The sequence below is a fragment of the Bubalus kerabau genome, chromosome 9 (genome assembly GCF_029407905.1).
Source record: "Bubalus kerabau isolate K-KA32 ecotype Philippines breed swamp buffalo chromosome 9, PCC_UOA_SB_1v2, whole genome shotgun sequence".
Taxonomy (NCBI): Eukaryota; Metazoa; Chordata; class Mammalia; order Artiodactyla; family Bovidae; genus Bubalus; species Bubalus kerabau.
In genome coordinates this window covers 48458568-48486304 of record NC_073632.1, presented here as the reverse complement: position 1 = coordinate 48486304, position 27737 = coordinate 48458568, and the positions used below count along the sequence as shown (strand labels likewise).

At 39.5% G+C, this 27737-nt stretch overlaps 2 protein-coding genes across 5 annotated transcripts in view; one reads left to right on the top strand and one right to left on the bottom strand.

Moving 5' to 3' along the window:
• The window catches only part of AK9 (adenylate kinase 9), a 129635-nt gene extending 108082 nt beyond the window's left edge, over positions 1–21553 (bottom strand). Inside the window, exons 1-8 of the mRNA XM_055534737.1 lie at positions 21069–21553; positions 20611–20758; positions 13493–13620; positions 12138–12201; positions 10569–10621; positions 10377–10473; positions 4803–4915; positions 991–1179 (exon numbers count right to left, since the gene is read on the bottom strand). Of these exons, the coding sequence (XP_055390712.1) occupies positions 991–1179; positions 4803–4915; positions 10377–10473; positions 10569–10621; positions 12138–12201; positions 13493–13620; position 20611 (645 nt within the window). The 5' untranslated portion in view covers positions 20612–20758; positions 21069–21553. The remainder of the gene's footprint in view (positions 1–990; positions 1180–4802; positions 4916–10376; positions 10474–10568; positions 10622–12137; positions 12202–13492; positions 13621–20610; positions 20759–21068) is intronic.
• FIG4 (FIG4 phosphoinositide 5-phosphatase) overlaps positions 21522–27737 on the top strand; it is a 169676-nt gene continuing 163460 nt past the window's right edge. For 2 of the 4 annotated variants that reach the window (XM_055535228.1, XM_055535230.1), the window contains exon 1: positions 21522–21792. In XM_055535228.1, coding sequence (XP_055391203.1) covers positions 21727–21792 — 66 coding nt within the window. In that variant the 5' untranslated portion in view covers positions 21522–21726. The remainder of the gene's footprint in view (positions 21793–27737) is intronic. The other 2 variants (XM_055535229.1, XM_055535227.1) reach the window with 1 other exon arrangement.

Genomic DNA, 27737 nt, shown 5'->3' with positions numbered 1-27737 from the left:
ACAAACTTCCTGAGTGAGTGAAAGTCACTCAGTTGTGTCAGACTCTTTGCGACCCCATGACTATACAGTCCATGGAATTCTCTAGGCCAGAATACTGGAGTGGGTAGCCTTTCCCTTCTCCAGGGGAATCTTCTCAATCCAGGTCTCCTGCATTGCAGGCGGATTCTTTACCAGCTAAACAGAAGGGATGCCCAAGAATGCTTGGTTACCCAAGAGTGGGTAACCTATCCCTTCTCCAGTGGATCTTCCTAACTCTTAGTATCAAATTTTCCTCATTAAGTCTGGTATAAGATTCTTTTGAGGTCCTGTTGCAGTATGCTTACTAGTATTGACTTTAGGATTGTTATTATATGTGAAATTGGGATATAGATTTCTTTTCATGTGCTCTCTTTGTCAGAGTTTGGAATCGGGGTTATGTTAACTTCATAAATTGGATTCTACCTGGGCTACCTTCTTCCTCAGATTGCATATGTTTTCTGTTGCTCTGACTCTTCACACTAGTTTGCATAGTGCTTGACACATGGCAGGTGACCAGTAACTCTCTGTTGCTATGGAATGAAGCAGATTAGCTGTCAGGATATGGAGGGACTTCCATCCTGACAAGAAGGATGACCTTAAACTTGATGACCTTTACATTCTGATCTAAAGTTCTTGAAAACATGAAATATTTTTTCCGTTTGCTCTAACTAAATCAAACCTTAAGGAAAATATATTTTTCTGTATAGAATATTCATATTCTTTCATTTAATTATAGCAATTAAAAAATTGAAACCGATATAGCAAGCAAGGTGTTTTTTATTTCTCTTTTTAAAAATTTTAATTTATTTGGCTGCACCAGGTCTTAACTGTGGCATGTGGGATCTAGTTCCCTGATCAGGGATTGAACCCGGCCCCCTCTGCATTGGGAGTGCGGAGTTTTAACCACTGGACCATCAGGGATAGTCCCTATAGCAAATTTTAGAAGTTTAGCATCTTGTATACAGATATTACCTCTTCTTCTTCTTGCTCTTCTTCCTCTTCCCCCTCCTCTTCTCCTTTTCCTTCCTTTTGGGCTTCTTTCTTCTTTTTCCTACGATTCTCAATGACTTCAGGATCCCACTGATCTCTTGTGTATATGTATCCTGTGGTACTGTGCTGCCTTTGCCCCGAAATTCTTTGGCATAAATCATAGTCAGGGCACTAAGGAACAACATTAATCATTACTCAAAACATTTTGAGTATGCCTTTGCTTCCTGTTCATATATTATACAATACATAAACCCCCAAATTCCTCAAAACCCTGAGGAAATGCAGTACTATAAATGGTATTTTGAATCAGATTTCATCACATGCCAAGAGAGGCACAAGATACAACTTTTATGTTATGGCAACACTTTTATTTACCCAGAAGTAATATATGAGAAAGTTTCAGAAGCTGTAGAATAAAAGAAAGAGAGAATAACAGTAGAAAGAGCTAGAGAAGTAGAATAGAAAATCTGTTTAGTTAGCAGAGGTATACAGGAAGATTTTGTCAGATTAGTTTGAAAAGGCTGATAATGGACGAAAATGGTGGGATAGCCACATTATTCCAACAAAAAAATGTATCACATATTTATAGTATTTACTATGATATACAGCTCTATGGATGAAGTATTTCATAAAATAGCATCAATGAATGGGATCTGAAAGGTCATCTGGTTTAGTCTAACCTTATCATTTGCAAATGAGAAAACTGAATCTGGATAGTAAAAAAGGCCCGAACCAAAGTCTATGAGTGATTTTTTCATTTCAAGTGCTTCCATGTGTATAATATTTTACTCAGTTCTTAAACTAACCCTGTCAGAGAAGTAATACAATGTTAGGATTCAAACCATTTTCAGATCGGAGAGGGACTGCTCTGGGCAGCATCAGGTCACAGTGTCATGAGGGGAAACTACAACCCGAGCCCAGGCCTTCTGCTCCACAGCCCACTCTCTGTAACTCATTATTAATGATAAACTAAGGTTTGGGGCTGTAAAGCCCACTCCGAGTATTTTTCAGGATAAAAACCTCTGGATGACATTCTCTAGTAGCGGTTTTAAAACATTAGAGTGTAATTCTATACAGAGGATTATAAATAAAAGTTTCTGCTTCCGTTGTCATTTATTAAGTTTGGAGTAAGGCTCAGGCATTTTAATGAACATCCTCAGTGATTCTGATGCCAACAGTTTATGCACCACACATTTGAGAAAGGGAGCAAGAAACTTTAGAACTTTTCATGCTAATATTCTGATATCCTCAGACTACTTCTATATGGAAATGGGATGGGAATTTATTGAGGCAAGACTTTTATTTAGGCTAATTTTTCACACACAAAAGATTTCAACCCATACTGGTAATTAATGCATATTTGCCCTTATTCAGCAACCTAGAATACCCACATTGTGGGTCCTTGGCAAAGACTATTGCCTCTAGCTGTCTCCTGTTTTCGCGTATCAGTTCAGTTCAGTTCAGTCACTCAGTCGTGTCTGACTCTGCAACCCCATGGACTGCAGCACGCCAGGCTTCCCTGTCCATCACCAACTCTTGGAGCTAGCTCAAACTCATGTCCATCGAGTCGGTGATGCCATGCAACCAACTCATCCTCTGTCGTCCCCTTCTTATCCTGCCTTCAATCTTTCCCAGCATCAGGGTCTTTTCCAATGAGTCAGTTCTTCACGTCAGGTGGCCAAAGTACCGGGGTTTCAGCTTCAGCATCAGTTCTTCTAGTGAATATTCAGGACTGATTTCCTTTAGGATTTGATCTGCTTTCAGTCCAAGAGGTTCTCAAGAGTCTTCTCCAACGCCAAAGTTCAAAAGCATCAATTTTTTGATGCTCAGCTTTCTTTATAGGCCAATTCTCACATCCATACATGACGACTGGAAAAACCATAGCTTTGACTAGATGGACCTTCTCACATATAGGAAGTGATTTATCAGTCTTAGGGTGAGGCTGTGCCTCAGAGCAGTCCTCAAACTTCAGCAGCATCAGTGTCAGCTGGAGAACTTTTTCAACACAGACAGCTGGATGCCACCCCCCACAGTGTCTGTAGTTCTGGGTTGCTCCCTGAGAATCTGCATTTCTGAGTGCTGCTAATGCAGTTGGCTCTAGGAATAAACTCCAAGGACCATTACTGTAGTAGATCACTGGCCTTTAATGCTTTTTTTTTTTTTTTAAGTACAGACTGCTTTAGAATATGGTGATGCCATTAGATTTTGCATGAGGAAAATGCCCATACACATAAAATTTGCATATAATTTCAGATGGTTCATGGGTGCTTAAGTGTTCTTGGACCCCAAGCTTAGAACTTCTGGTCTAGAAATCCCAGACTCCATTCCCAAATAAGGTCAGACCACCAGAGAAGTGTGTGCTGTACTGAAGGTCTGCTTCACACGAGGTCCTCTGATTACACTCCAGCTATAAGAACTGCCATGGACACCTACCATCACACTTATAATACCAGTGGGGTAAGGACTTCATTTTCTACACACAGTACAATCCTTATATTAAACCCATGTTAAGATATATCTCTCATTTAGTTTTTCCTGAGGAATTCCTCACTTTTTCAAGGACAATGTGAATTTTATATAACTGGTCACATGTCCCCTTCTACTTTGGCTCATCAAACTTAGAACCAAATTCATGACCCAAATTTAGTTAGCATTTGGGGCCTTACTGCCTGTATATCTGTGTGTTCTTATTCCACTAAGTCTTAATTTCCTATACATTCTCTATTTTCCATGGCCTAGACTTGATACTTGGTTTCAGTTAAATCTTTGAGATTTTTTTTTTCTTTTCTCCATTATACACATGTTCACACAGGTAACATTCCGAAAGTCACAAAGGGATGTTGATTGGCCCCTGACCATGATCTGGGGCTGGGGCTGCAGATGACACCACCCCAGCACTGTATGCCACCTGTCTCTCACAGCTGGCCCAAACACACCACTGAGTTCCCGCACCTGAGCTGAGAACCATCTCATTTATATATTTTGAGTTGTCAAACCCTTTGGGGAACCAGGCAGGGTATTATTATGAATAGCTATCATTCATTTTCTAAACAAGGGATCCTCACCTCACTGCATTCTTACCATAACCCTATGAGGCAGCTATCTTTGAATCATCTTTGTGAAGAGGAAATTGAAGCTCCTAAATGTGATTTACCAAGTTCTACAGTTGGTAAAGGAAAGGACTGGGACCAATCTAGCAATATTATTAACATTCATACATCTGAATCATCTGTTCAGCCTTTCATTTTGTTTAACTGGTAGACTTATTAGGTACCCTTTGTTGTGCTAGTTGATGTTTACAGGAGTAAGACATGGTTCCCGCCTCCAAGCAAGGCATGAGTCTAGAAGAAAATGGATGATTATAATATAATGCAGTATTAATAATATGATAGAAAAGAGCAACATGAATGGTTGTCAGACAATATTTAACTTTTCTGTGGTGAGTAAAGGGTGGGGTATAAGGAGAGAGAGAAAGAGCATAGGAATGAGAGTCAGTTAATGTTTGTGTTAATGTGGAAGGGGTGGTCATCAGGGAATGTTCTGTAGAGATGATGCCTGAACTGACTTTCAAAGAATGACTATGATTAAGCCTGGTGAAGGGACAAGAAGGTATTTCCTGTGGACAGAGCTATGGGAGCAAAAGAATGGAGGTATAAGAAAATACAATTCAGTCCCTAAAATTGATTCATAAGTTATTTTTCCTTAACTCCTTAAAAAATTAATAACATTCCTTGAATTTAACTACTATCAAAAAGAATGTTTATATACTCTATACTAGAAAGACATATTCTTACCTTAATATTGATTATAATATCAGGTTTCAATTTTAAATTTCTAATTAATTCTATTTGCTGCAGAGTAGTCATGGCATCCTGTGAAAGTGATGGTATTTCAGTGATAATATAGCCTGTAGAGTGAAATATAATTTTAAAAGTTTTATAATATTATCAATATCTGAGAGAGTGGATTTATTATTATTTATAAAAACATTTCTTTATTGATGAATACCAATGCTGATCTTAAAATATCTGTTGACACTTAAAATTAATAGTTAAGGTTATTGCCACATGACATATAACTATGAATAATGTTTTTCTGGCAATAAAACTATTGGGCTAGAGGAGACATCTTTAAAAATTCCAAATCAATTTATTTTAGGCACAAGAGGTGCCTAGAGAAGGAAATTCCATGCCAGTAATTCTTTAACTCATCTTAGGAAAACTCATATGATGAGTGGTAAAGGTAAATGGTAGGGGTTGCATGGTATTATTTTTCTTTCTTTAATTAATATTTCATAATAGAATATACATATACAGTGTTTAAGTTACAGAGAGTAAAAAAAATACCCATGTAACCCTCTTACAGTTTAAGAAACAACATTATTAATATGATTTTGGCTTAGTATGTTTATTGGTTTGCATCGCTACCCAAAAACCTATATCTGCTCATTGAAATTTACCCTTGATACCATTATCATATTAGTTTCCTTAATATATTTATTTAATATGTCACTCTCTTGTTTGAGAAACCTTTCTCTTTTTTAAAATTTATTTTTTAATTGAAGGATAATCGCTTTAGAGAATTTTGTTTTCTGTCAAACCTCAACATGAATCACCCATAGATGTACATATACTCCCTCCCTTTTGAACCTCCCTCCCATCTCCCTCCCCATCCCACTCCTCTAAGTTGATATAGAGCCCCTGTTTGAGTTTCCTGAGCCATACAGCAGAGAAACCTTTCTCTTAATAGAATAAAGACTTGACTCTGTCACTGGAAATTAAAGGCCTTCGACAAATTTTTCTGCTGTTTTATAGAATATTTTTTCCTTGGAGGAACTGAAAAATTCTGGTTATTAAGCTTTGATTCTTGGCACACATTTTATAAAAAGTTAGTGGAGTGAGGTTGTCAAGACTGACCAGTGCCTCCTCTGGGACACGATGGCTGGCACACTGCAGTGCTGGGTGCTGCGGTGAAGGTGACCGCATGACTCAGCCCTAGACTGAATTCAACCCTTGCCCAGCTGACCCATCTTGATCAGATAAGTCCAGAGACCAGTCAGTCCCCAGAGATCATGCCCTCCCCCTCTAAGCAACAAGGGTTACACAAGACCTCCCTCCCATCCCCTGTGCTGCCAGCACTGCTCTCCTCTGTGTATCTCAAGCGGATGACAGAAAGCTGCTCGGCACTGTTTGCAGTGCTCTCTAGCACCCTGCCCATTACCGCAACCACTGCCACTGCTCAGAGAGCTTCTCAGGCATTCCAAGTGTGACTGCAGGCATGCCAAACCTTGGTAGACATGTATATTCGAATGAATTTCCTACTTGATCTCTTTCCTGGTGGAACCACCAGGAAGGTGGAACCAGCAGAAATAGAAGGTTGTTTTCATGGGGTCTGGCTCTTAGTGTTCTGCCTCAGTGTTCTGAGCAATGGATTTGGGGGCTTTACCCATTGAGAGATGGCCAGTTATCATCATCTACAGACCCCAGAAATATATTTATGGAAGAATTGTGGCAGAGATAGTTATGTTGCTTGTCTCACCATTGAAGATTTAGAGGAATAACTTAGTTCTCTAGATCCAATTCTGGGAAGATCTCAAGGGGATACTTCTTAGAGTGGCTGAACCCACCACCAGCTTCTCTAATCCCAGAGATGTGTCATAAAGATGGAAGCATAGGTGAGGAATCCACCATCCCATCCCACCTTTCCTTGATGCCATTACTAAGCCCTTACACTCCATGCTTTGAAGATGGAGGTATGGTAGACCCCACACCCCTCCTTGCTGGGAAGCTCTGCATATACCATCATAGGCAAGATAGGCACTTGGCAGGCTAATGCCCAGCCTGCGTCACCCCTACCAAGGGACAACTCAGACTGTTCACACCACTTCCCAGGGGAAGCCAACTGGCCCGTACCATCACTTTGCCACTGCTTTCTGGTACAGTGGGAAGAAGAAGGTATTCCCACAAAAGATGGCATGCCACTGTTCTTAGGCTGAAGTGTTGAGAGATCCATGGACATTGGGTAGCTTAGCGTCCAGCCAGCCCTGATAGTTACCTCACCTCATGCCAGCCTGACATGAATGGACACACTGGTGACCAACGACTTACAGTACCATCTACAATATGACACACCAGGGCAGGGGCTGCCCAGACCAGGGCTGTCCACCAGTCACTTGGGAAAATGATTTTTTCTGGAATATAGAAAGAGAAAGCAGAGAGGGGCTTCTTAGGGTACCCAGGAATTGACTCTTCCTTTTTCTCGTGGGTAAGGATGCAGCTCATGGAATCTGATTTTGGCTCAAGGCCAACACATCATGACAGGCTGTGAATAAAAAGCTTATAACTAATAGATAATGTAAAGTTTTTTTGGGGGGGGGTCTGGAATTCTCAAGGAGGAAGAAAGGACAAACTTTTTTTCTTTCTCCACATTCCTTAGGATTATATAACAATAATGTATCCTGCCTAAGGACAGTCTTTGGATTCAACCTTTTGTTATCTTAAAATGTTAATTATGGGAGTAGACCTGGTCTTTACAAGGATGTATCTTGCCTGAGGACAGTGTTATCTTAAAATGTAAATTACGGGAATAGGACTGATGAGGTCTTTACAACCTCCAGATATTCTTTGGATTATATAACTTCATTGTTAACACTAGCAAGCGGGTACTCTTTTTGCCCCCTTCTGATGCCTATGTCAGAAGCTTTCTCTATCTCCTTTATACTTTAATAAAACTTTATTACTCAAAAAAATAAAATAAAATAAAATAGCGATAGACGCTCCAAGTATAAAAGGGCTCTGGTACAGAAAAACATTGATTGGATCTGCCAGTACTTTACGGTGAAGGGTTCCTGGCAGCACATATCCATCTTTGGGATTTTGGAATCATTAATCACCCAGCCTCACCCAAGCCCTGACCCAAGTTAATATCTCTATTTTGAAAGCCCTTCACTTTCAATATCGCTTCTACCATCTACCAGGCTGCTGGATAAGACCAAACATCAGAAAGAATCCTTGCTTAGCAGAGAGTTTCAAACTGTGTTTAGCAAAGTGCTAGGTTCCAAACAAATTTCTCTGGGGCTGCTGTAGGATGGGTGAGGGGAGGCTGGGTAGAAGGGACTCGACATCCTGCCTTCACTATAGCCTTTAAATGAGCCCAGTTGTGCATGCCTAGACTGAGGCCATGCACTTGCATGCTCATAGCATGGCCCTCAGGCTCAAGAATTATTATACGACTGACTTTTCCTCTGCCAGCTCCCAGGACCAGTACCAGTGTACCAGAAGTCCAGGGGAAAGAGGAATACATTGAATGATACCAGGGGGTATAACTGGCAAAATTCAGAAGCTTAGGAAACTCAAAGACAAATAATCAATTTCTTCAGCATAAAAAACACAAGATGCTAGACAGAGGTATGGGTAATTTATAGATTAAAAGGGAATTGTGACACATGAAGCAAGAGCAATATGCAAAACCTGGTTGGTTGGATCCTGCTTCAAACAAACAAACAAACAACAAACTAAAGCCAGCTAGAAAAAAAAATATATGAGGTACAGGGTGAAATTTGATCACAGATGGGTTAGTAGATGAATTATTATTAATTTTTAGGTATGATAATGATAATATGATAAATTTTAAAGGAATCCTTATCTTTTTGAGATACAAACTATAACATTTACAGATGATATGATATGGATTAGCTTCAAAGTAAAGTTGGTTGGGGGAGGGGTATAGTCAGAAGTATGAATAAATATGACAGGACAAGCGTTGTCATTGTTGAAGCTGAGTGACAGACACATGGGGGATTTTATACCAGTCTCTCTACTTTCATTTAACATTTTCCATAATAAGCTAAAAAGTTTATGAACATTGTGAATGGCAAGCTGAGTAGATTTATTTTTCTAATGTTTCTTTTTTTTCTTTCTCTTTTTGCCAGTACTTACAATTTATGCCATCTTTTTGTGACCTAGTAAGTCACTCTAAATTTTCTTAAGAGGTAAGGTGAAGCAAAGAAAAAACAAAAAGATATTTGCCTATATACACTATATATAGTCTTCAGTTTCAATCATTATACTTTTTGAGGTAATTTAATGACCTATTCTGGAATTCTGTGATTGTCTTTTTTACCTTGTTATTCATTTTACTTTCCTCATTCTGAGTGCTTTTCCTAAGTTCATTCTCTGTGTTGGAGGAGGGAATGGCAACCCACTCCAGTATTCTTGCCTGGAGAACCCCCACGGACAGAGAAGCCTGGCGGGCTACAGGCCATGGAGTCACAAACAGTCAGACACAACTGGGTGACTAAACACATTCTCTTTATTACTGATCAGTATATAGTTAAATGGATGGATAAAGTGTATTTATATGAAATAAAAGAGATGATATGTGGATATATTAATATATTTATGTATTAAATAGTTCATTCTGTATATATAGATCTTTCTTCATATAGATATAGATGATATATATATATATATATAATCTACATCTCTGGCCACTGATCAATATCGACTGCAACTAACTATATATGTATACACACACACACATATATATATATAGTCTTCAGTGAGAAGTCCGCTGTTGCTATTTCCAATACTGATTTTCATTGTACTGCACTTTATTTGTGCCCCTGTATTCTTAATAGTCACAGCGCCCTCTCTTAATGTACTGAGACTATAAAGCAGATCTCTATATTTTTTTCTCTCATTCAGTACATCTCTTTCAGGTGGATGATTTTCTCCCAAACATATCTTTATTCTTCTTTCTTCTTTGGCAAATGCCATAGAGTTTGCCCTTTTCCTTTTAGTCATTCTGAACTTAAGTAGTCTGTCTTGGGAAATTAGGTCCAAAGTCCCAGTTCAACATCTGTTTGAGCGCAGAGAGATTTCTCGGGTCCAGAGTCAGAGGGTAGACTGGATAGAGGCTGAAGCCTGCAAGCATCTGGAGCCAGAGGATAAGTTGGTGTCATTCTAGTTCCCATTTCTGTCTTATGAGTGTGGATTAATGCAGAGAAACCTAACCATTGACAGGGTTTAGTAATAAAACTCAGGGCAATAGGCAAGCAGTTAACAGAGGCTGTCGGCACTGAACAAAGGACCACAGCAGGTTACTGATGCTTTTGCTGGGTAAGATGTTGCTAAAAGAAGGCTGAATCACATAAACTTAAATTTTGAAAACAAATGTAGATTCTGAAGAACAAAAACAAGTAAACAAGCAAATAAAACTATCAGAGTTACTCAATTGAATTCAGACTCCGGGATTCCTGTGCCAGGGGAAAAAATTAAAGGGGCAACTCCAGGAATTATTTGTGCCTTAGATAAACCATGAGTCTTAAGGTTGCTCTGAGAGCCACTGATGTATAAAAATGAACATACCAAAGTGAGAGACTTCTGAGGAGTTCAGCTTCTCCAACATTAATTTTGTGACAAGTTCATCTGGAATGCTTTGGCCACTGATCAGCATTGACTGCAACTAAGAACAAGCATAGATATTGTATATGACTGTATAATGTACATGTGATACACAGCTTTTAAAGAAATCATAATAGTTTTGAAACTTAGATTTACCATAGCTCCCGTTATAGTGTCACTGGCAATCTTTTCTTCCAAAATTGGTAAAGCTAAAATATGAATTCAGAATATTAGCACAAATTGTTCTGAGAATTTTCAAGTAAGAAACATATTTGTGTGTTTTTAACTAGTAACACAGATTGATCTTTGTGTCACTTTAGAGTTTACAAAGCACATTTACACTCAGTGTATCATTTAAGCCTATGTAAAGGACAAGGTAGCAGAATGTATTCCATAAACAACTTCTATCTGACATTTACCCAGCTAAAAGATCCTGGGGAAGCTAACTTCCCAAACACCTTTGCACCTTGCATGCCTGAGCTCTGTGTAGTATACCAGGGAATACGGATGAAATGGGGTTGTATATGACAGTGATTTGGAAATTAGAAAGTATTATGATACTTTTATAACCATGCATAGTTATATCTACTGCCCATTAATTTTGCACACTGATTGTATAAAAGTAAATTATACATCCAGAAATGTTTAAAATAGATAAAACTCTGAAATTAATCTAGGAAAAAGGGATCCTGAGGGTGAAATTCTATAACTTGGTTCCTTTTTAAGATGAGATATTTAATCCCATGATGAAAGAGATTCTAGGACAGAAATGACAGGGGCATAACCTAGGGGAGGACCCAGGAACCTATGATGTCCCTATCTGCTGTTAATCTATGATAAGTTTTGTGCTTTTTAAGATTTCCTACAAGTGGATTTTATTTTGATAAAGAAAAAGGAGACATTTTTAAAGTTTTGGGTGTGTTTGTGTTACGTGTTAACAAATTGTTCTCCCTCCAAGTTGTACCAGATCACCATTTCACTAACAGCATGTGAAATGCTCATTTGATAACATTCTTACCAACAATGATAGTAGAAACTGTAAAGATTCACTGCCAATCTATTCAGCAAATATGGATCAGATTATTTACATTAGCATTTCTTTGAATAATAACAAAGTTAAACTCTTTTTCGTATATTTGTCCATTTTTATTTCTACTTTTATAAATTATAGATTCATTCTTTTGCTTATTTTTTTAAGGAATAAATGGTTTTATTGATTAAAAGAATATGTATGTACAAAGATACAAATCCCTGTCTTATATATTGCAAAGAATGAAAAGCAAATTACAAATGATAAAAAATAAAATTAATCATTGAAGATAATTTAGTCCTGGGAAATCTTCCCATGAGCAGCTGTGAGAGTTCCATCTCTTCTCATCTTTCATAGGGAGATACCCACAACACACGTATCCCCATTCGTTCTAAATTATGCAATTAGAGAACTGGAGGCAGTAGAATGGAGTCAAAGATGTTTCATAAACATCTTAAATTCTATGACCAAAATTAAGACTAACAAAAGGGCAAAACATGTTTGAAGCTATTTTAAAGATAACATTAAACAGGGTTGGTAGTGATGTCTGATAAAGCAAACACAGCAAATAATCATAGACTCTACACAGTAAATAGATGGGCATATGGGTGTTAATTGTATAATGCTTTACCTTTTAATGCATATTTGAAAGTTTTCATAATAAAATATTGGCGGGGAGGAAAGGTAAAATTTACCTTCTACACGAATACATTTCCATGCCTGTGTTATCTGTTGGGCTAATGTTGTCTTCCCAACCCCCTTAAAAAGAAAGACATTATGTAAAACCTAAGATAATAGCTATTTTCCAACAAAACACAATTTTTAAAGATTATATTAATAGGTACTACAATTACATAAATATTATCAAGTAAAATTTTTCCATACAATAAATAAAGAATAGACCCTAGGTATGAAATATTTATAGCTTCATTTTTCTCTGTTGACTGTCCCACTTGTCACATTTTGTGAAGTGATTTAAGTTTTTTTTTTAATTAATAGTCCTGAAACCAGGAAGGTGTACTGTAATGGTATTCTAGCTATTGCCCTCTTCAATTGTTAAATTTTATAATTCTGAATACAAATCATTGTGATAATATTGTGATTCTCATTTTATTTCCTTCCTAAAGCTTATGATTGTGAATGACTAAATGTAAAGACTTCCATCTAGTAACTTTCAAGAGCAAAAACTTGCTTCTTAATAGACATCTTTGAAAAGTATCATAGTTTAAAGATAAAAGCTCACTTTAATGAAGTAATGTTTACATCTGATTGCTTCCACTGTTGACTTTTAAAACTCCACTATGTTTTTAGAAACATAATAAAAGTTATTGGAAACATTTCTTGACTCTGTCCCAGGGTCGGTAGAAAAGCAAGTCAAGAACTGGGTTCAGTCCTAAGACTCTGCTATTCCAGAGAGGCTTTTATGTTAACTACCTCAGGCCCTTTAATGGTAGCTACCAACTAGCTCAGTGGCTGAAAACAGTTCTCGTCTAGAGGTCTTACTAGAACTGCCTAGGAAGGAAAGCTATCTTACAACAGCCATTCTTGGTTCCTTCCTGTTTTGTGGAAAACCAATAACATAGGTCCACTAACAAACTGTGGGTGAAGATGAAGCACATTCCCTCTCAGGAGCTCTAGACGCTGGTGGGAGAATCTTACGTTCGTCTCTTTAGAGTCCTGCCTTCACATATCCAGAGAGCCTCACAACAAACTTCATAGAAGTTTTATGTGAAAATTGAGTGTGAAATAACTTTGGATCACATACTATTAATAATTGTCATGGAGCAGTGCTTTGATGAGTTAATTTTTTCATAATATAAAAGCAAAGATAAATACAACCTAGGTTCCTTTTCAGTAATAGTGTACAAGAGGAAAGAAAGTTATAATTTACAACCAATACTATATCAGCGTTCAAGTCATACAATGAAAGTCTAAAAAACACTAAAAAAATTAGCACATTATATGGTTTTCATTCTTATATGGTAACATTAGATTATGACTTTAAAGTTTTTAAATTATATTAAATAATAAGTTAGAAGAGATAACTTACTGGTTTCCCAAATACAACAAAGCAAACAGGTTTAGACAACATAAAGTTTATGTCAGCTTCATCTTCATTAAATATATCCGCAAAAGGATGCTTTTCTGTCTTCTCTTGAGAAGTCATAATACAAAACACTATAGTAAGAAAGAGTAAGATTGTTAAAGTGCCTGATTTAGGAGAAATAGGCAGGTAGGTTGGGGAGAACTAGAATATTCTGTGAATTTACTAAGCTCAGAAGCCATTCTACTCCACTGAGAGATGGGTTTTGCCAGTAATGGCAAATAAATTAAACTGATCTATTAAAACAATACTTGGTTCATAGTTTGAGACAGAAAGCAAAAGCTAATATATGCTACATAAAAGACAGCTAAAATAAAGTCTCTTTGAAAGACTAAATTAAGGAAAAAATACACACATGTACATATACACATGTATGTTTTGATATGTGTATTCTATTAAAGGTCAAATTAGTGTACACACAATCACCCCAAAAAAGCTCAATAACGGACACTTAAAAAAATCAAATGCTATATGTATACACACATAAAAATTTGTCTATGGGTATGTATGTAGGGCCTACTAGTGGCTCTAAAAGAAATCCTAATGGAAATGAGAAAATATGTAGAACTGAAAAACAGTGAAGCCAATATATAACAAAATATGTAAGCTTACAATTTAAGAAGTTAGAAAAAGAAAAATAGGAAAAATAGAAAAAATATTTTAAAAATTAATAAATTAGGAAATAAACATTACACAAAGAAGGTCAAGAAAGCTAAATAGTGGTATTTTGGAAAGACTTACAAATAGAAAACTCTATCAAGATTTATTAAGAACAGAAGATAGAAAGCACAGACAATATTAGACATTAGTTTTTTAGAGGTGTGTTTTCTCACATCTCAAAACTAAGATTTTCCTATGTTTTTGTTTTTTATTTCTTTCATTATAGTCAGAGAATGTTCTCCATGTTATAATAATTCTTTGAAATTTGTCAAGTCTTGTCTTATGGCCTAGCACATGATAAATTTCAAAAAAATTCCCTAAATCTCTGAGAAGAAGAAACAATTTATATTTGTTTGATGTAGTATTCTTTAAATGTTGACATCAAGTTTGTGAATTTCATTGGTTAAGTCTTCCATAATGCTTACTGATTTATTGTCTACTTGATCAAACAATATTAGACATAGAAGGAAGCAAAACAGAGAAAATAAATGCTGCAGAGAGATAATAAGATGCTATCATAAAGTTATCCCAAATAAATTTGAAAACTTAAGCAAAACTAACAAATTACTAGAAAAATCAGCTTCTTAAGAAAAAGAGAAAAACTTGAGTGGTTCTATAACCATTAAAGAAATGGAATCAGTAACTATTAGTCTTCCCACAAGGAAACCAGATGGTTTTATTGCAGTGCTCCAAGTCTTATAATTACATAGACAGTCTTTCAGAAAAATGATAAAGTGGAGACTTCTTACATCAGTTTATGGGTCTCATATAACCTCTATACTTAACCAGAGAATAGTGCAAAAAAGCAAAATTATATTCCAAGTTCATTCATGAACAAGATTCTTAAAAATTCTAATCAAAGTATTAGCAAGTTGAATTTAGCAATATATGAAGAAGATAAGATCACTATACTAAGTTGGGTTTCCCCAGGAATTCAAGGATAGTTTAATGTGGGAAAATTAATTTTCATATTAAAATAAATTTAAGGAGAAAAACTATATGATCATCTTAATGGAAGTATGAAATAATTCAGCACCCTTTAATGATTGCTAAAAGATAAATCTCTTACCAACTAAGAATAGAAGTTAAGTGTAAAGTGGTAAAGTGTATTACAAAAAGATAACCATTATATCTAATGATTAAGTACTTAAAATATTCTTTTTTAAGAGAAAACTGTAATTATTTCCAGATGATATGATTGTTTACATAGAAAGCTCAAATATACGACAGATAAATTTTAAGAATTAATAAGATAGTCCAGTTTGCTGAATTCAAAATCATTATACAAAATTCAGTTGTATTTCTATAAATCAAAAATAGCTAGAAAGTGTAACCAAAGATAAATATGACTTAGCAGCAAAAACATAAACTAATAATTTAATTAGGATTAAACAGAACAAAAGATATACAAGCCCTTTATGGAAAAGTTATAAAACCTTATGAAAATATTTTAATGAGCAGACTTTCCATGAACGATGGACCAAAACTTTGTCCTAGTGGTCTGGGAAATTGCTCATGGAACCATGAAAAATGGATTAGAGGGGAATATATGCATGTGTGTGCACTCAGTTCACTTCAGTTGTGTTCAACTCTTTGTGACCCCATGGACTGTAGCCCGCCAGGTTCCTCTGTCCATGGAATTATCCAGGCAAGAACACTGGAGTGGGTTGTCATTTCCCTCTCCAGGGGATCTTCCCAACCCAAGGATTGAACCCGCATCTCCTGTATCTCCTGCACTGCAGGTAGATTCTTTACCATTGAGCCACTGGGGAAGCCAAAGGGGACCATATCCTTCCAGGTAAATGTGATATGGTTACATTTTCTGTGGAAGTTAAGAATATTCAAATAGGCTTAAAATACCAATATTATTTTAAGATGACAATATGAAACAAGATGTAGTAAGAAATAATACTAATATATTAAAAAATTGAGATGAAAACTTCATGAACTAAAGGCCTGGAATTTCAAGATTAGAAAAAAAATACCATGAAAATTAGTATAAAATGTAGTTGTAAAGGGGAAAATGCATCTAAACATTTTCAAGAGATCATGCATTTATTAAGGAGTCTCCATAATATACAGTAAAATCAGGGCCCTAAAGCCTGGGATGGAGATATGTAGGTGGATGTCTAAGTACCTTGAGTCTTGAACCCCAAATGCTCTGCATTAACAGAAGTAGTTTTCTCATATCTGGAAAAGAGCAGCTTCTCCTTGCCTCACCTGAGGCAGATGCCTCAGAAAACAAGCTTGACCTTTAGAAGGTCTACCTTTATTTTCTCTCATAACTTCTAGAGCAGTAACTGGGGTTAAGTGTCAGCCCAGCCCAACTGGAGGCATTGGTCAGGAAGAAAGTTATGCAACTAAAGAGCTCCAGGGCCTGACTGTGATGTACCAACAGGAACCAGGAGAAAATGCCTAGGAAAGATCTTGAGGGTGCCAGGTGGGGGGAATGTAGACTATCCAGTTGGTTGATATGTGGGCTCTCTCACACTACTCATAGTTTAACATCCTAGCTAGGACACCTAAAGTAAATCCTAATTTTCACTGCTGGTAAGGTTACTTGATGCTTGGGAAAACCAATAGACTATAGTAAATGAGGTGAAAATGCCAGACTGCCTTAGAGGGCATAGAGAAAGGTGTTAAATACTCATGGAGTATACTCCCCAGCCTTTCTCCAGAGAACCTACAACCATTAACCAGAGAAACAGACACTCTGGATATAGGAATATTCTCCTTTTTCACAAGCTATAGGACACAGGGTCTGAGCTGATATCAACACTAGCAGATCCAAAATGCCATCATAGCCTCCTGTTAGAATGAGGGCAAATGGAGAACCAGTGATAAATGGGGCCTTGGCTCAAGTCCATCTTATAGTGCATCCAAAGTGTTTGCAGGATCACTCAGTGGTTATTTTCATGGTTCTTGAGTGCATAACAGGGACTGGAGCTAGCAACACCTTCACTGGGGTTCCCTAACTGTAGAGTAAGGGCCACTGTGTAGAAAAGGGCAAGTGGAAACTTCTGAAACTGCATACCCACTCCTTAGCTTCTGGCCAAGATAAACAATAGTAAATCATTCTGAATGAAATGGAAGAGTGCTACCCCCAAACTGTTTAAAAGATGCATCATATTGTTGTATCGGAGAAGGCAATGGCAACCTACTCCAGTACTCCTGCCTGGAAAATCCCATGGATGGAGGAGCCTGGTAGGCTGCAGTCCATGGGGTTGTAAAGAGTCAGACATGACTGAAGTGACTTAGCAGCAGCAGCAGCAGCATGTTGTTGTATAGTTGCTCAGTTGTGTCTGACTCTTTTGTGACCCCATGGACTGTAGCCCACCAGGCTCCTCTGTTCATGGGATTTCCCAGGCAAAAATACTGGAGTGGGTTGCCATTTCCTTCTTCAGGGGATCTTCCCAACCCAGGGATTGAAGTTGTGTCTCCTGCATTGGCAAGTGAATTCTTTACCACGGAGCCTCCAGAGAAGCCCTTAAAAGATGCACAGTCCTGTTTAATTCTGTAGTCTGAATTTCTGCAAAAACCAGACAGATCATGACAGATAATATTGGGCCACTGTAAACTTAACCAAGGGGCAGCCCTAATTTCAGCTGCTGTGCAGAGCCCTTTTTCTAGAGGGACACAGTTTCTTGTACTTGATATGTAGCTACTCAACTGGAAAATGTATTTTTTTCAATACACACCAAAAAGGAGGGTCAGAAGCAGTTTGTATTTACATAGAACAGTCAGCAGTGAACATTTAATCTTACCCCAGGACTCTCCTGCTCTTTGTAACAAATATAGTACAAAGGGGTCTTGTTGATCCACAGTATTGACAATACCAGGCCTGGTGAGCAGGAAATAGCCAGTGTTCTAGATGCCCTCATAAGATATATGAGCAGCAAAAAGTGGGAAATAAACCTTTAAAGACTCAAGAACCTGTTATAATATATTGGTGAAGTTTTCAAAGGCCAGTGGCCAGTCGTCTGGGACATTCTGAGACATTCTCTCCAATATAAAGTACAAGTTACTATACCTTACACCTTCTACTTCTAAAAGGGAGGTGCAATATTTTGTAAGTGTCTTTAGTTTTTGGAGGCAACATGTAAAACATTTGGAAATACTGTTCTGATTCATTTAAGGGGTGACTTGGAAAGCTGTCACCTTGGGCTTCCCAGGTGTTGCTAGTGGTAAAGAACCCGCCTGCCAATGCAGGAAATGTAAGAGGCTTGGGTTTGATCCCTGGGTTGGGAAGATCCCCTGGAGGAGGGCATGGCAACCCACTACAATATTCTCACCTGGAGAATCCCATGGACAGAGGAGACTGGTGGGCTGCAGTCCGTAGGGTCGCAAAGAGTTGGACATGACTGAAGCGTGGAATCCCTCCTTGGAAAGCTATCAGTTTTCAGTGGGGCCAACAGCAAATTGCCAACATTTGTTTGATCATAGAGAAAACAAGGGAATTCCAGAAAAACACCTACTTCTGCTTCATTGACTATGTTAAAGCCTTTGGCTGTGCGGATCACAACAAATTGTTGAAAATTCTTAACGAGATGGGAATACCAGACCACCTTACCTCACTCCTGAGAAACCCAAATGTGGTTCAAGAAGCAACAGTTAAAACAGGACATGGAACAATGGACTGGTTCAAAATTGGGAAAGGAGTATGTCAAGGCTGTATATTGTTACCCTGCTTATTTAACTTATATGCAGAGCACACTATGGAAATGCCTGGCTGAATGACTCACAAGCTGGAATCAAGATTATCAACAACCTCAGATATGCAGATGATACCACTCTAATGCAGAAATGAAGAGGAACTAAAGAGCCTCTAGATGAAGGTGAAAAAGAGAGTGAAAAAGCTGACTTAAAACTCAACATTCAAAAAATTAAGATCATGGCATCCAGTCCCATGCTGCTGCTAAGTCACTTCAGCTGTGTCTGACTCTGTGCGACCCCATAGACAGCAGCCCACCAGGCTCCCCCGTCCCTGGGATTCTCCTGGCAAGAACACTGGAGTGGGTTGCCATTTCCTTCTCCAATGCATGAAAGTGAAAAGTGAAAGTGAAGTTGCTCAGTCGTGTCCGACCCTCAGTGACCCCATGGACTGCAGCCCACCAGGTTCCTCCGTTCATGAGATTTTCCAGTCAAGAGTACTTGAGTGGGGTGCCATCACCTTCTCCAATCCAGTCCCATAACTTCATGGCAAATAGATGGGGAAACAATTGAAACAGTGACAGACTTTATTGTTTTGGGCTCCAAAATCACTGCAGGTGGTGACTGCAGCCATGAAATTAAAAGACACTTGCTCCTTGGAAGAAAAGCTATGACAAACCTAGACAGCATATTAAAAGCAGACATTACTTTGCCAACAAAGGTCTGTCTAGTTAGAGCTAGACAGGGGTTTTTCCAGTAGTCATGTATGGATGTGAGAGTTGGACTATAAAGAAAGCTGAGCGCTGAAGAATTGATGCTTTTGAACTATGGTGGTTGGAGAAGACTCTTGAGTCCCTTGGACTGCAAGGAGATCATACCTCTCAATCCTAATGGAAATCAGTCCTGAATATTCATTGGAAGGACTGATGCTGAAATGGAAGCTCCAATACTTTGGCCACCTGATGCAAAGAACTGACTCATTGGAAAAGACCCTGATGCTGGGAAAGATTGAAGGCGGGAGGAGAAGGGGATGACAGAGGATGAGATGGTTGGATGGCATCACCGACTCGACGGACATGAGTCTGGTGTGTTGCAATCCATGGGGTTGCAAAGAGTCAGACACAACTGAGCAAATGAAGGGAACACATTTACCAGTTGGAAAATCCTCTAGCGGTGAGTTCTGCGATTAACAGGGGGCCCATCTCCTGGGAAACCTAGCACTTCTACCTAGGCTAGGTTAGTTGCCATTCCAGTACATCTAACACCTCACAGTAGGTGCTCAGAAAATATTCGCGGAATGAAGACATTATCCCCTGGAAAGGGAAGTGGGTTTAAAAAGCGGGATTTATGGAGATCCCAGTTCAGTTTTCGGAGAAGGCAATGGCACCCCACTCCAGTACTCTTGCCTGGAAAATCCCATGGATGGAGGAGCCTGGTGGGCTGCAGTCCATGGGGTCGCGAAGAGTCGGACACGACTGAGTGACTTCACTTTGACTTTTCGCTTTCCTGCATTGGAGGAGATGACAACCCACTCCAGTGTTCTTGCCTGGAGAATCCCGGGGCGGGGGGGCGGGGAGCCTGGTGGGCTGCCGTCTATGGGGTCGCACAGAGTCGGACACGACTGAAGCGACTTAGCAGCAGCAGCAGTTTAGTTTTGCAAGAAAAGGCACTGGTTTGGCGTCCCCGCAGGAGGTGGGATTCCATTCATGCGACACCAACATGCATCTGAGCGGTGAATTCCGACCCCTACTTACTTGGCCTCAGCAGACCCCGGCAGACCCCACCGGTTGGCCGCAGCCGGCTCCCGGGACGGTTTGTTGAGCGGTTGCCAAGGGATCTGTTGAGCGGTTGCCGAGGGAACCCAAGGCCGAGAAGAGAGCAAAGCCTCTTGGGGGGCGGGACCTACGGATGGGGGTCTATGATTTACTGACTTATTTTCTCTTTTTATTAAATGTTCACTTTTGTACCAAATTTTGTATTCATATTTATAATACACTCCTTTTCACAAATATGGACAGTAATGATCAAGGAGGGTACATGCACTATGTTCACGTACATCAAAAGAAAGAAATCTTTTAACGCAGAACTCTAAAGTCATTGCTACACCGTTACACTCCGCAATTCACTTTTAGAATTTAGAAATGGTTAAACTTATGCACAAATATGTGACAAAGTTGGAAATTTCCAACTTTAGGTGATTAAAAGAAATTACCTGAACCACACACCCTCTGGATAATATGAATTCTGTTGATTCTCCTAAGGGTAAAAATAGACAACAAAGAGATGGGAGGGAAAAACAGACACTCAGAGAAAGAACACAGCTTTTCAGGAATATAAGGGCAGAAGTGGAAGGAGGCAGGGAAAATAGACCAACTTGAATCAATGAATTAACCAATGAATCTGTCCGCAACTCGGAGAACCGCTTCAAAAGAAGCAATCCAGTCCCAAATTATCCACTTTTCCAAAGAGAAGGACCACAGAAGGGAGAAATTCAACTAAACCGGCAACGCTCTTCCCCTCCCACTTTTCCTCCTGCCAGCATCAAATATGGCGCTCTTTGCTTCCTCCCCCGGCAGCACGCAGGTTCTGGAAAGCTACACCACCTCTCTTTGGTAAATCCTCCAGCCCTGCCCCCGCGCGTCTGGGGCGGGGCTTGCCTGGAGGTGGGGCGTAGGGATCCGGAAACACCTGAACCGTATTAGCTATTCCCTTATAAATTTAGCGTGCAGGCAGTGTTTTTCCCGGCTGAACTTGGCGTCCAACTGCTAAGGCGTCTCCTCTTCGAATCTTTTGGGGGCAGCACAGAGGCTGCGGCAGTTTGGGCCGCGGCCTGGTGCCCTGCCGTGGGGGCCCCCATATTAGCTCCAGCCATGCCCGCGGCTGCTGCCCCCATCATCAGCTCGGTTCAGAAGCTGGTCCTGTACGAGACTAGAGCTGTGAGTACCCCGCGCCGTGGGGCGCCGGCGGGAGGATGGCGGCCGAGTAGGTGTGGGGCAGAGACAGCATTCTCCCCCTTTGCTCCCCCCATTTTCTCAGTTCCCTTATCCCCGCAGAGGGGAATGTGTCCGGGGCTGGGGGTGGGGTTGGGGCTGGGGGCGGTCTTCGCCTTGTCATCGCACCCAGGGCACTGCTGCTTTTGCATGCAAACATTCGGAGCACACGGGCAACAGGTGTTTGTGGTATCTCAGAAACGGTTAATGGGGCTTTATACGAGTTAACTGAATTCTTTTCAACTTTCAGAAAGGCTTAAGAGTTCTGCAGTTCACTGGTTGCAGTACAGGCAGGGGTATGGAGAGTATTTTTGATCATGGCACAGCATTGCTGAGATTGATGTTAATTACGTGCGCTGTACTTGCTGACGTATTTCTCTTGATTTGAAAGGAAGGAAAAACGTATTTTCTTTAAAGACAGTCGATTTGTTTGTATAACATTGTTTTGCTTTTCACTTGACTTTTCCAGCACATTTTATTTCGTCAAATCGCCATGAAAATAGTTACTCGTAGAATAAGCAGACTCGTTTTTAGGTTACTGCTGCTGCTGCTGCTAAGTGGCTTCAGTCGTGTCCGACTCTGTGCGACCCCATAGACGGCAGCCCACCAGGCTCCCCCGTCCCTGGATTCTCCAGGCAAGAACACTGGAGTGGGTTGCCATTTCCTTCTCCAGTGCATGAAAGTGAAAAGTGAAAGTGAAGTCACTCAGTCGTGTCCGACTCCTAGCGACCCCATGGACTGCAGCCCACCAGGTCCCTCCCTTCATGGGGTTTTCCAGGCAAGAGTACTGGAGTGGGTTGCCATTGCCTTCTCCCACATACTATGTTTAAAACACATCAATTTCAGCCCATTAAGCCGAGCATGCCTGAGGACTGGCTGATATGTGAATGTTCTTTCTAAAGCAAAATTCATATTATAGGGCTTTTCTGCTCAGACTTAAGTGGCTCCCATTCTGAGGAGAGGAAACTCGGCATCCCTTAAGTTGCCATTTAGTTACTGGCAACTAAGTAGATCCAAGGAATTTTAAAAAATGGTCAGTCAGTCAGTTCAGTTGCTCAGTCGTGTCCAACTCTGTGCGACCCCATGAATTGCAGCATGCCAGGCCTCCCTGTCCATCACCAACTCCCGGAGTTCACTTAAACTCACGTCCATCGAGTCGGTGATGCCATTCAGCCATCTCATCCTCTGTCGTCCCCTTCTCCTCCTGCCCCCAATCCCTCCCAGCATCAGAAACTTTTCCAATGAGTCAACTCTTCCCATGAGATGGCCAAAGTACTGGAGTTTCAGCTTTAGCTTCATTCCTTCCAAAGAAATCCCAGGGCTGATCTCCTTCAGAATAGACTGGTTGGATCTCCGTGCAGTCCAAGGGACTCTCAAGAGTCTTCTCCAACACCACAGTTCAAAAGCACCAATTCTTCGGTGCTCAGCTTTCTTCACAGTCCAACTCTCACATCCATACATGACCACTGGAAGAACCATAGCCTTGACTAGACGGACCTTTGTTGGCAAAGTAATGTGTCTGCTTTTGAATATGCTATCTAGGTTGGTCATAACTTTCTTTCCAAGAAGTAAGCGTCTTTTAATTTCATGGCTGCAGTCACCATCTGTAGTGATTTTGGAGCCCAAAAAAATAAAGTCTGACACTGTTTCCACTGTTTCCCAATCTATTTCCCATGAAGTGATGGGACCAGATGCCATGATCTTTGTTTTCTGAATGTTGAGCTTTAAGCCAACTTTTTCACTCTCCTCTTTCACTTTCATCAAGAGGCTTTTTAGTTTCTCTTCACTTTCTGCCATAAGGGTGGTGTCATCTGCATATCTGAGGTTATTGATATTTCTTCTGCAATCTTGATTCCAGCTTGTGCTTCCTCCAGCCCAGCATTTCTCATGATATACTCTGCATAGAAGTTAAATAAGCAGGGTGACAATATACAGCCTTGACGTACTCCTTTTCCTATTTGGAACCAATCTGTTGTTCCATGTCCAGTTCTAACTGTGGCTTCCTGACCTGCATATAGGTTTCTCAAGAGGCAGGTCAGGTGGTCTGGTATTCCCATCTCTTTCAGAATTTTCCACAGTTTATTGTGATCCACACAGTCAAAGGCTTTGGCATAGTCAATAAAGCAGAAATAGATGTTTTTCTGGAACTCTCTTGCTTTTTCCATGATCCAGCGGATGTTGGCAATTTGATCTCTGGTAATGGTAGCAGGTTGTATTAATGAGAATAATAGCTAATACTCTTGGAAGAGTTATATAGTCCAGGCACTGGTCAAAACACTCTACATAGTTCATTATTTAATCCTCATAAAACTTCTGAGACAAATATTGTTGCTATTACTATTATTATTTGGTGAAGGAAAAAATGAGGCAAAGAAAGGTTAGGACATTGAATGGTGTGGGCTGGTAACTGGCACCAGGCACAGAGAGTGTGTAACTGGATGGCAACAAATTGCATATATAAATTGAGAGTAAATGACTAGAGATTTTCACAGCAATTTGACAGAGTAATTGTATTTCAGATGAATCAGATAAACATAGGGCTTATGGATAATGTCTTTGGTTTTTTGTTTTCCGCTTTATTATGGAAATTTCAAGAAAATACAAAGTAAAATAATAAACAGAATAATAAACTCCCATCTAGCCATCACCCAGCTCCAAAATTACCAACATTCTGTCATCCTCTATTACCTATAACTTGTTCCACTTCCACCCACCACATATTATTTTATATGGTTCTTTTTCTTTAAAATTTACATAAATTGAACGTGCAAATCTAAGCTACAGAATTTGGACAGAAGCATACATGTGTAATCACACCCCTGTGTTGTCACAGAAAATTCCCTTGCGTCCATATCCGTCACCTGTCCCTTCCTTTCTGGCAATTAATATTCTGTTTTTTAAATGTTAGATTAGATACGCCCGTTAAAGAATTCTGTATGAATAGAATTGTACACACTGTCTTGAGTCTAGTGTCTTTTGATTGGCGTCATGTCTTTGATGTTCATCCATGCTGTGTGTAACAGTAGTTTCTCCTTATTGAGTACTCGTCCATTGGATACATATTCCACAGCTTTGTTTATCCCTTAACAATATTGGCTTAGAATGTTACCATGTTTAGACTGTTGTCTCTTACTTACGTGTCTCAGAAGTGTAGGCCAGGGAAGCAGTATGAACCAGGGGAAGGGCTGTCCTCCGTCTCAGGTCACATGCAGACAGGAGATAGAAAGCAGGGTAGCAGACGCATTAGTACGTTTAAGGTGGTTGGAGTGGAGGTCACTAACTTATTGGGGGGCTTACTTCTAAGTGGCTATTTTAAAAGGTGCTCTGGGAAAAGCAAACCAGGAATTTATGGTAGGACTCCTCAGCTCACTGGTTTATCTAAATGTCCACACTGTTGGTATGAGCAGGGAAGAATACTGAAAAATGCCTAGGAACAACTCAAAATAGTGTTTTTCTCATCACACTCAAGTACAGTGGATCTCACTACTTCTTTTTTGAAATTCACTTTAATTTTTATGTTTTACTGCAGTAAAGTTGATTTAATATGTTGTGTTTATTATAGGTGTACAGAATCTTTTTTAGTTCATCATACACATTCTTTACTCAAATAGGTAGCAACAGGGTGTTGAGTAGAACTCCCTTGCTATACAGTGGGTCCTTGTTGATTACCTGTTTTATATGTATGATGGTGGATTTGTTAATCCCAACCTCCCCATTGATACCTTCCCTCACCTTTCCCTTCTGGTAACCATAATTTTGTATTCTAATTTGGAGACTCTGTTTCTCTTTTGTCTGTTGGTTCATGGGCGTCAATGTTCAGATCCCACCAGTATGTGATATTTGTCTTTTTTTTCTGACTTACATCACTCAGTATGATGACAGCTACTTTCATGCATGTTGCTGCAATAGGAATTGGCTCATTCTTTCTTCTTCATGACTGAGTAATACGCCACTGTGGACACGTACCACTCTTTCTTAATGCATTCGTCTGTCCTTGGACATGTCTCTTGCTTCAAGGTCTTGGCTATTGGAAATAGTCCTGTAGGGTACATTTGGGTGCAAGTTTTTTGTTTGTTTGTTTTAAGAATTCTGGTTGTCTATGAATATCCTGTTAGGAGTGGGACTGATGAAATATATGGTATCTCTGTTTTTACAGTTTCATAGTTCTGTATTGTACCGTTATCATTCATATACTCCTGGAGAATCCCATGGACAGAGGAGCCTGGCGGGCTACAGTCCATAGGGTCACAAAGAGTCAGGCACAACTGAGTGACTAACACTTACTTAGCATTGTAAGAGGATCCCATTTTCTCCACCCCTACTCTAGCGTTTATTGTTTGTAGACATTTTGATGATGGCCATTCAGAACACCAGAAGGTGATCCCTTCTGATTTGCATGTCTCTAAGAATTTGTGACTTTGTACATCATTTCATGTGATTTTTAAAAAAATAGTGTCAGTAGTACTTGCCTTTTCATATTGTCTTGATGACACTTTGCCCTTTGTAAAGATTTCTTTTAGAATACTTACTGAAAATTTTGAGGACGGTATCTTGCAGCCCAGCGGTCCTTTTGAATATTGTCCCCTGAGCAAGTTTTCAAGTTGTTTTTGCGTCAAACGGCCACAAGGCGGCAGCATTTCTTCGAAGCCCAACTCTGCCTCCTTTAGCAAACAGACCCTCAGTGGAAGTCGTGGTTTAAGATTGTATATTGGACTGGATTGTGCCAGAAACAACACCCCAAAGTTCGGATCTTGTTGCTTCCTATTTTTCCCTAGTGTTATGTATAGTTTTTCTTTGAGTAACAGTGATATACGGTGTTCTGTGTGTATAGAATCTTTTACATTTGCACATATACATATATCACTTGATCTTCAAATTCTTATGTCATAGAGATTATTACAGAATGTTGAGTAGACTTCTCTTGGTATACTCAAGTCCTTGTTGATTATGTATTTTGTATGTAATAGTTTTTATTCGTTAATCCCAATTTCCTCATTTATTCCTTCCCAACATCTTTCCTCTTATGTAATGATAATTTTATTTTTGACTGTTGTGAGTCTGTCTGTCTTTGGTCAGTTGGTTTCTTGGTATTAATTTTTACATTTTACCTTTAAGTGATATATGATATCTGTTTTTTCTGAGTAACATCTCTCAGTATGCTTAGAACTAGGTCCATGTGGGTTCCTGCAATTGGTATTATTTCCTTCTGTTTCGTGGCTGAGTCTTGTTGCATTGTGGACATATACCACTTCTTCTTAATTCATTCATCTCTCGATGGGAACTTTGTTGGCTTCCAGGTCTTTGGCCTTGTAACTGGTGATGCAGTGCAGCTTTGGATGCATGTTCTGTTTTGAATTCTGGTTTTCCCTGGATTTTCTCAAAGGCATGGGGCTGTGGATCATATAGGTAGCTCCAGTTTTCCTTTAAAAGCACCACATGCTGTTCTCTAAAGGGAGTGCAGCCAGTTTCATCCCACTTGCGTCTTAGGAGGTTTTCCTTTTCTCCAGGCCCTCTCCACTGTGGATTCCTTGAAGACTTACTGATGACGGCCATTCGGGCTCTGGCATTGTGAGGCCTCACTGTACTTCTGATTTGCATGCCTCTAAGAAGAGGGGAATTTGTGCACCATTTCATGTGTTCTTTTCTTTAAATGGTGATGATAAAATTGACTTGTAGTTGGCTCCCTGAAAGTCAACCAGGTGTTGAATTTTTTTGGATTACTACTTTAGGACATTTATTGACAGAAGGCTATCATTTACAACTCTGCAATTGTTGTGAATATTGCATGCCCAATAAGCATTGATTTTAAACTTGCTATTTTGGAAAACAGCCACAGTGCGGCAGGATTTCTTCACGCCCAACTAGTTACCAGAAAGCAGAGCCATAGTGGG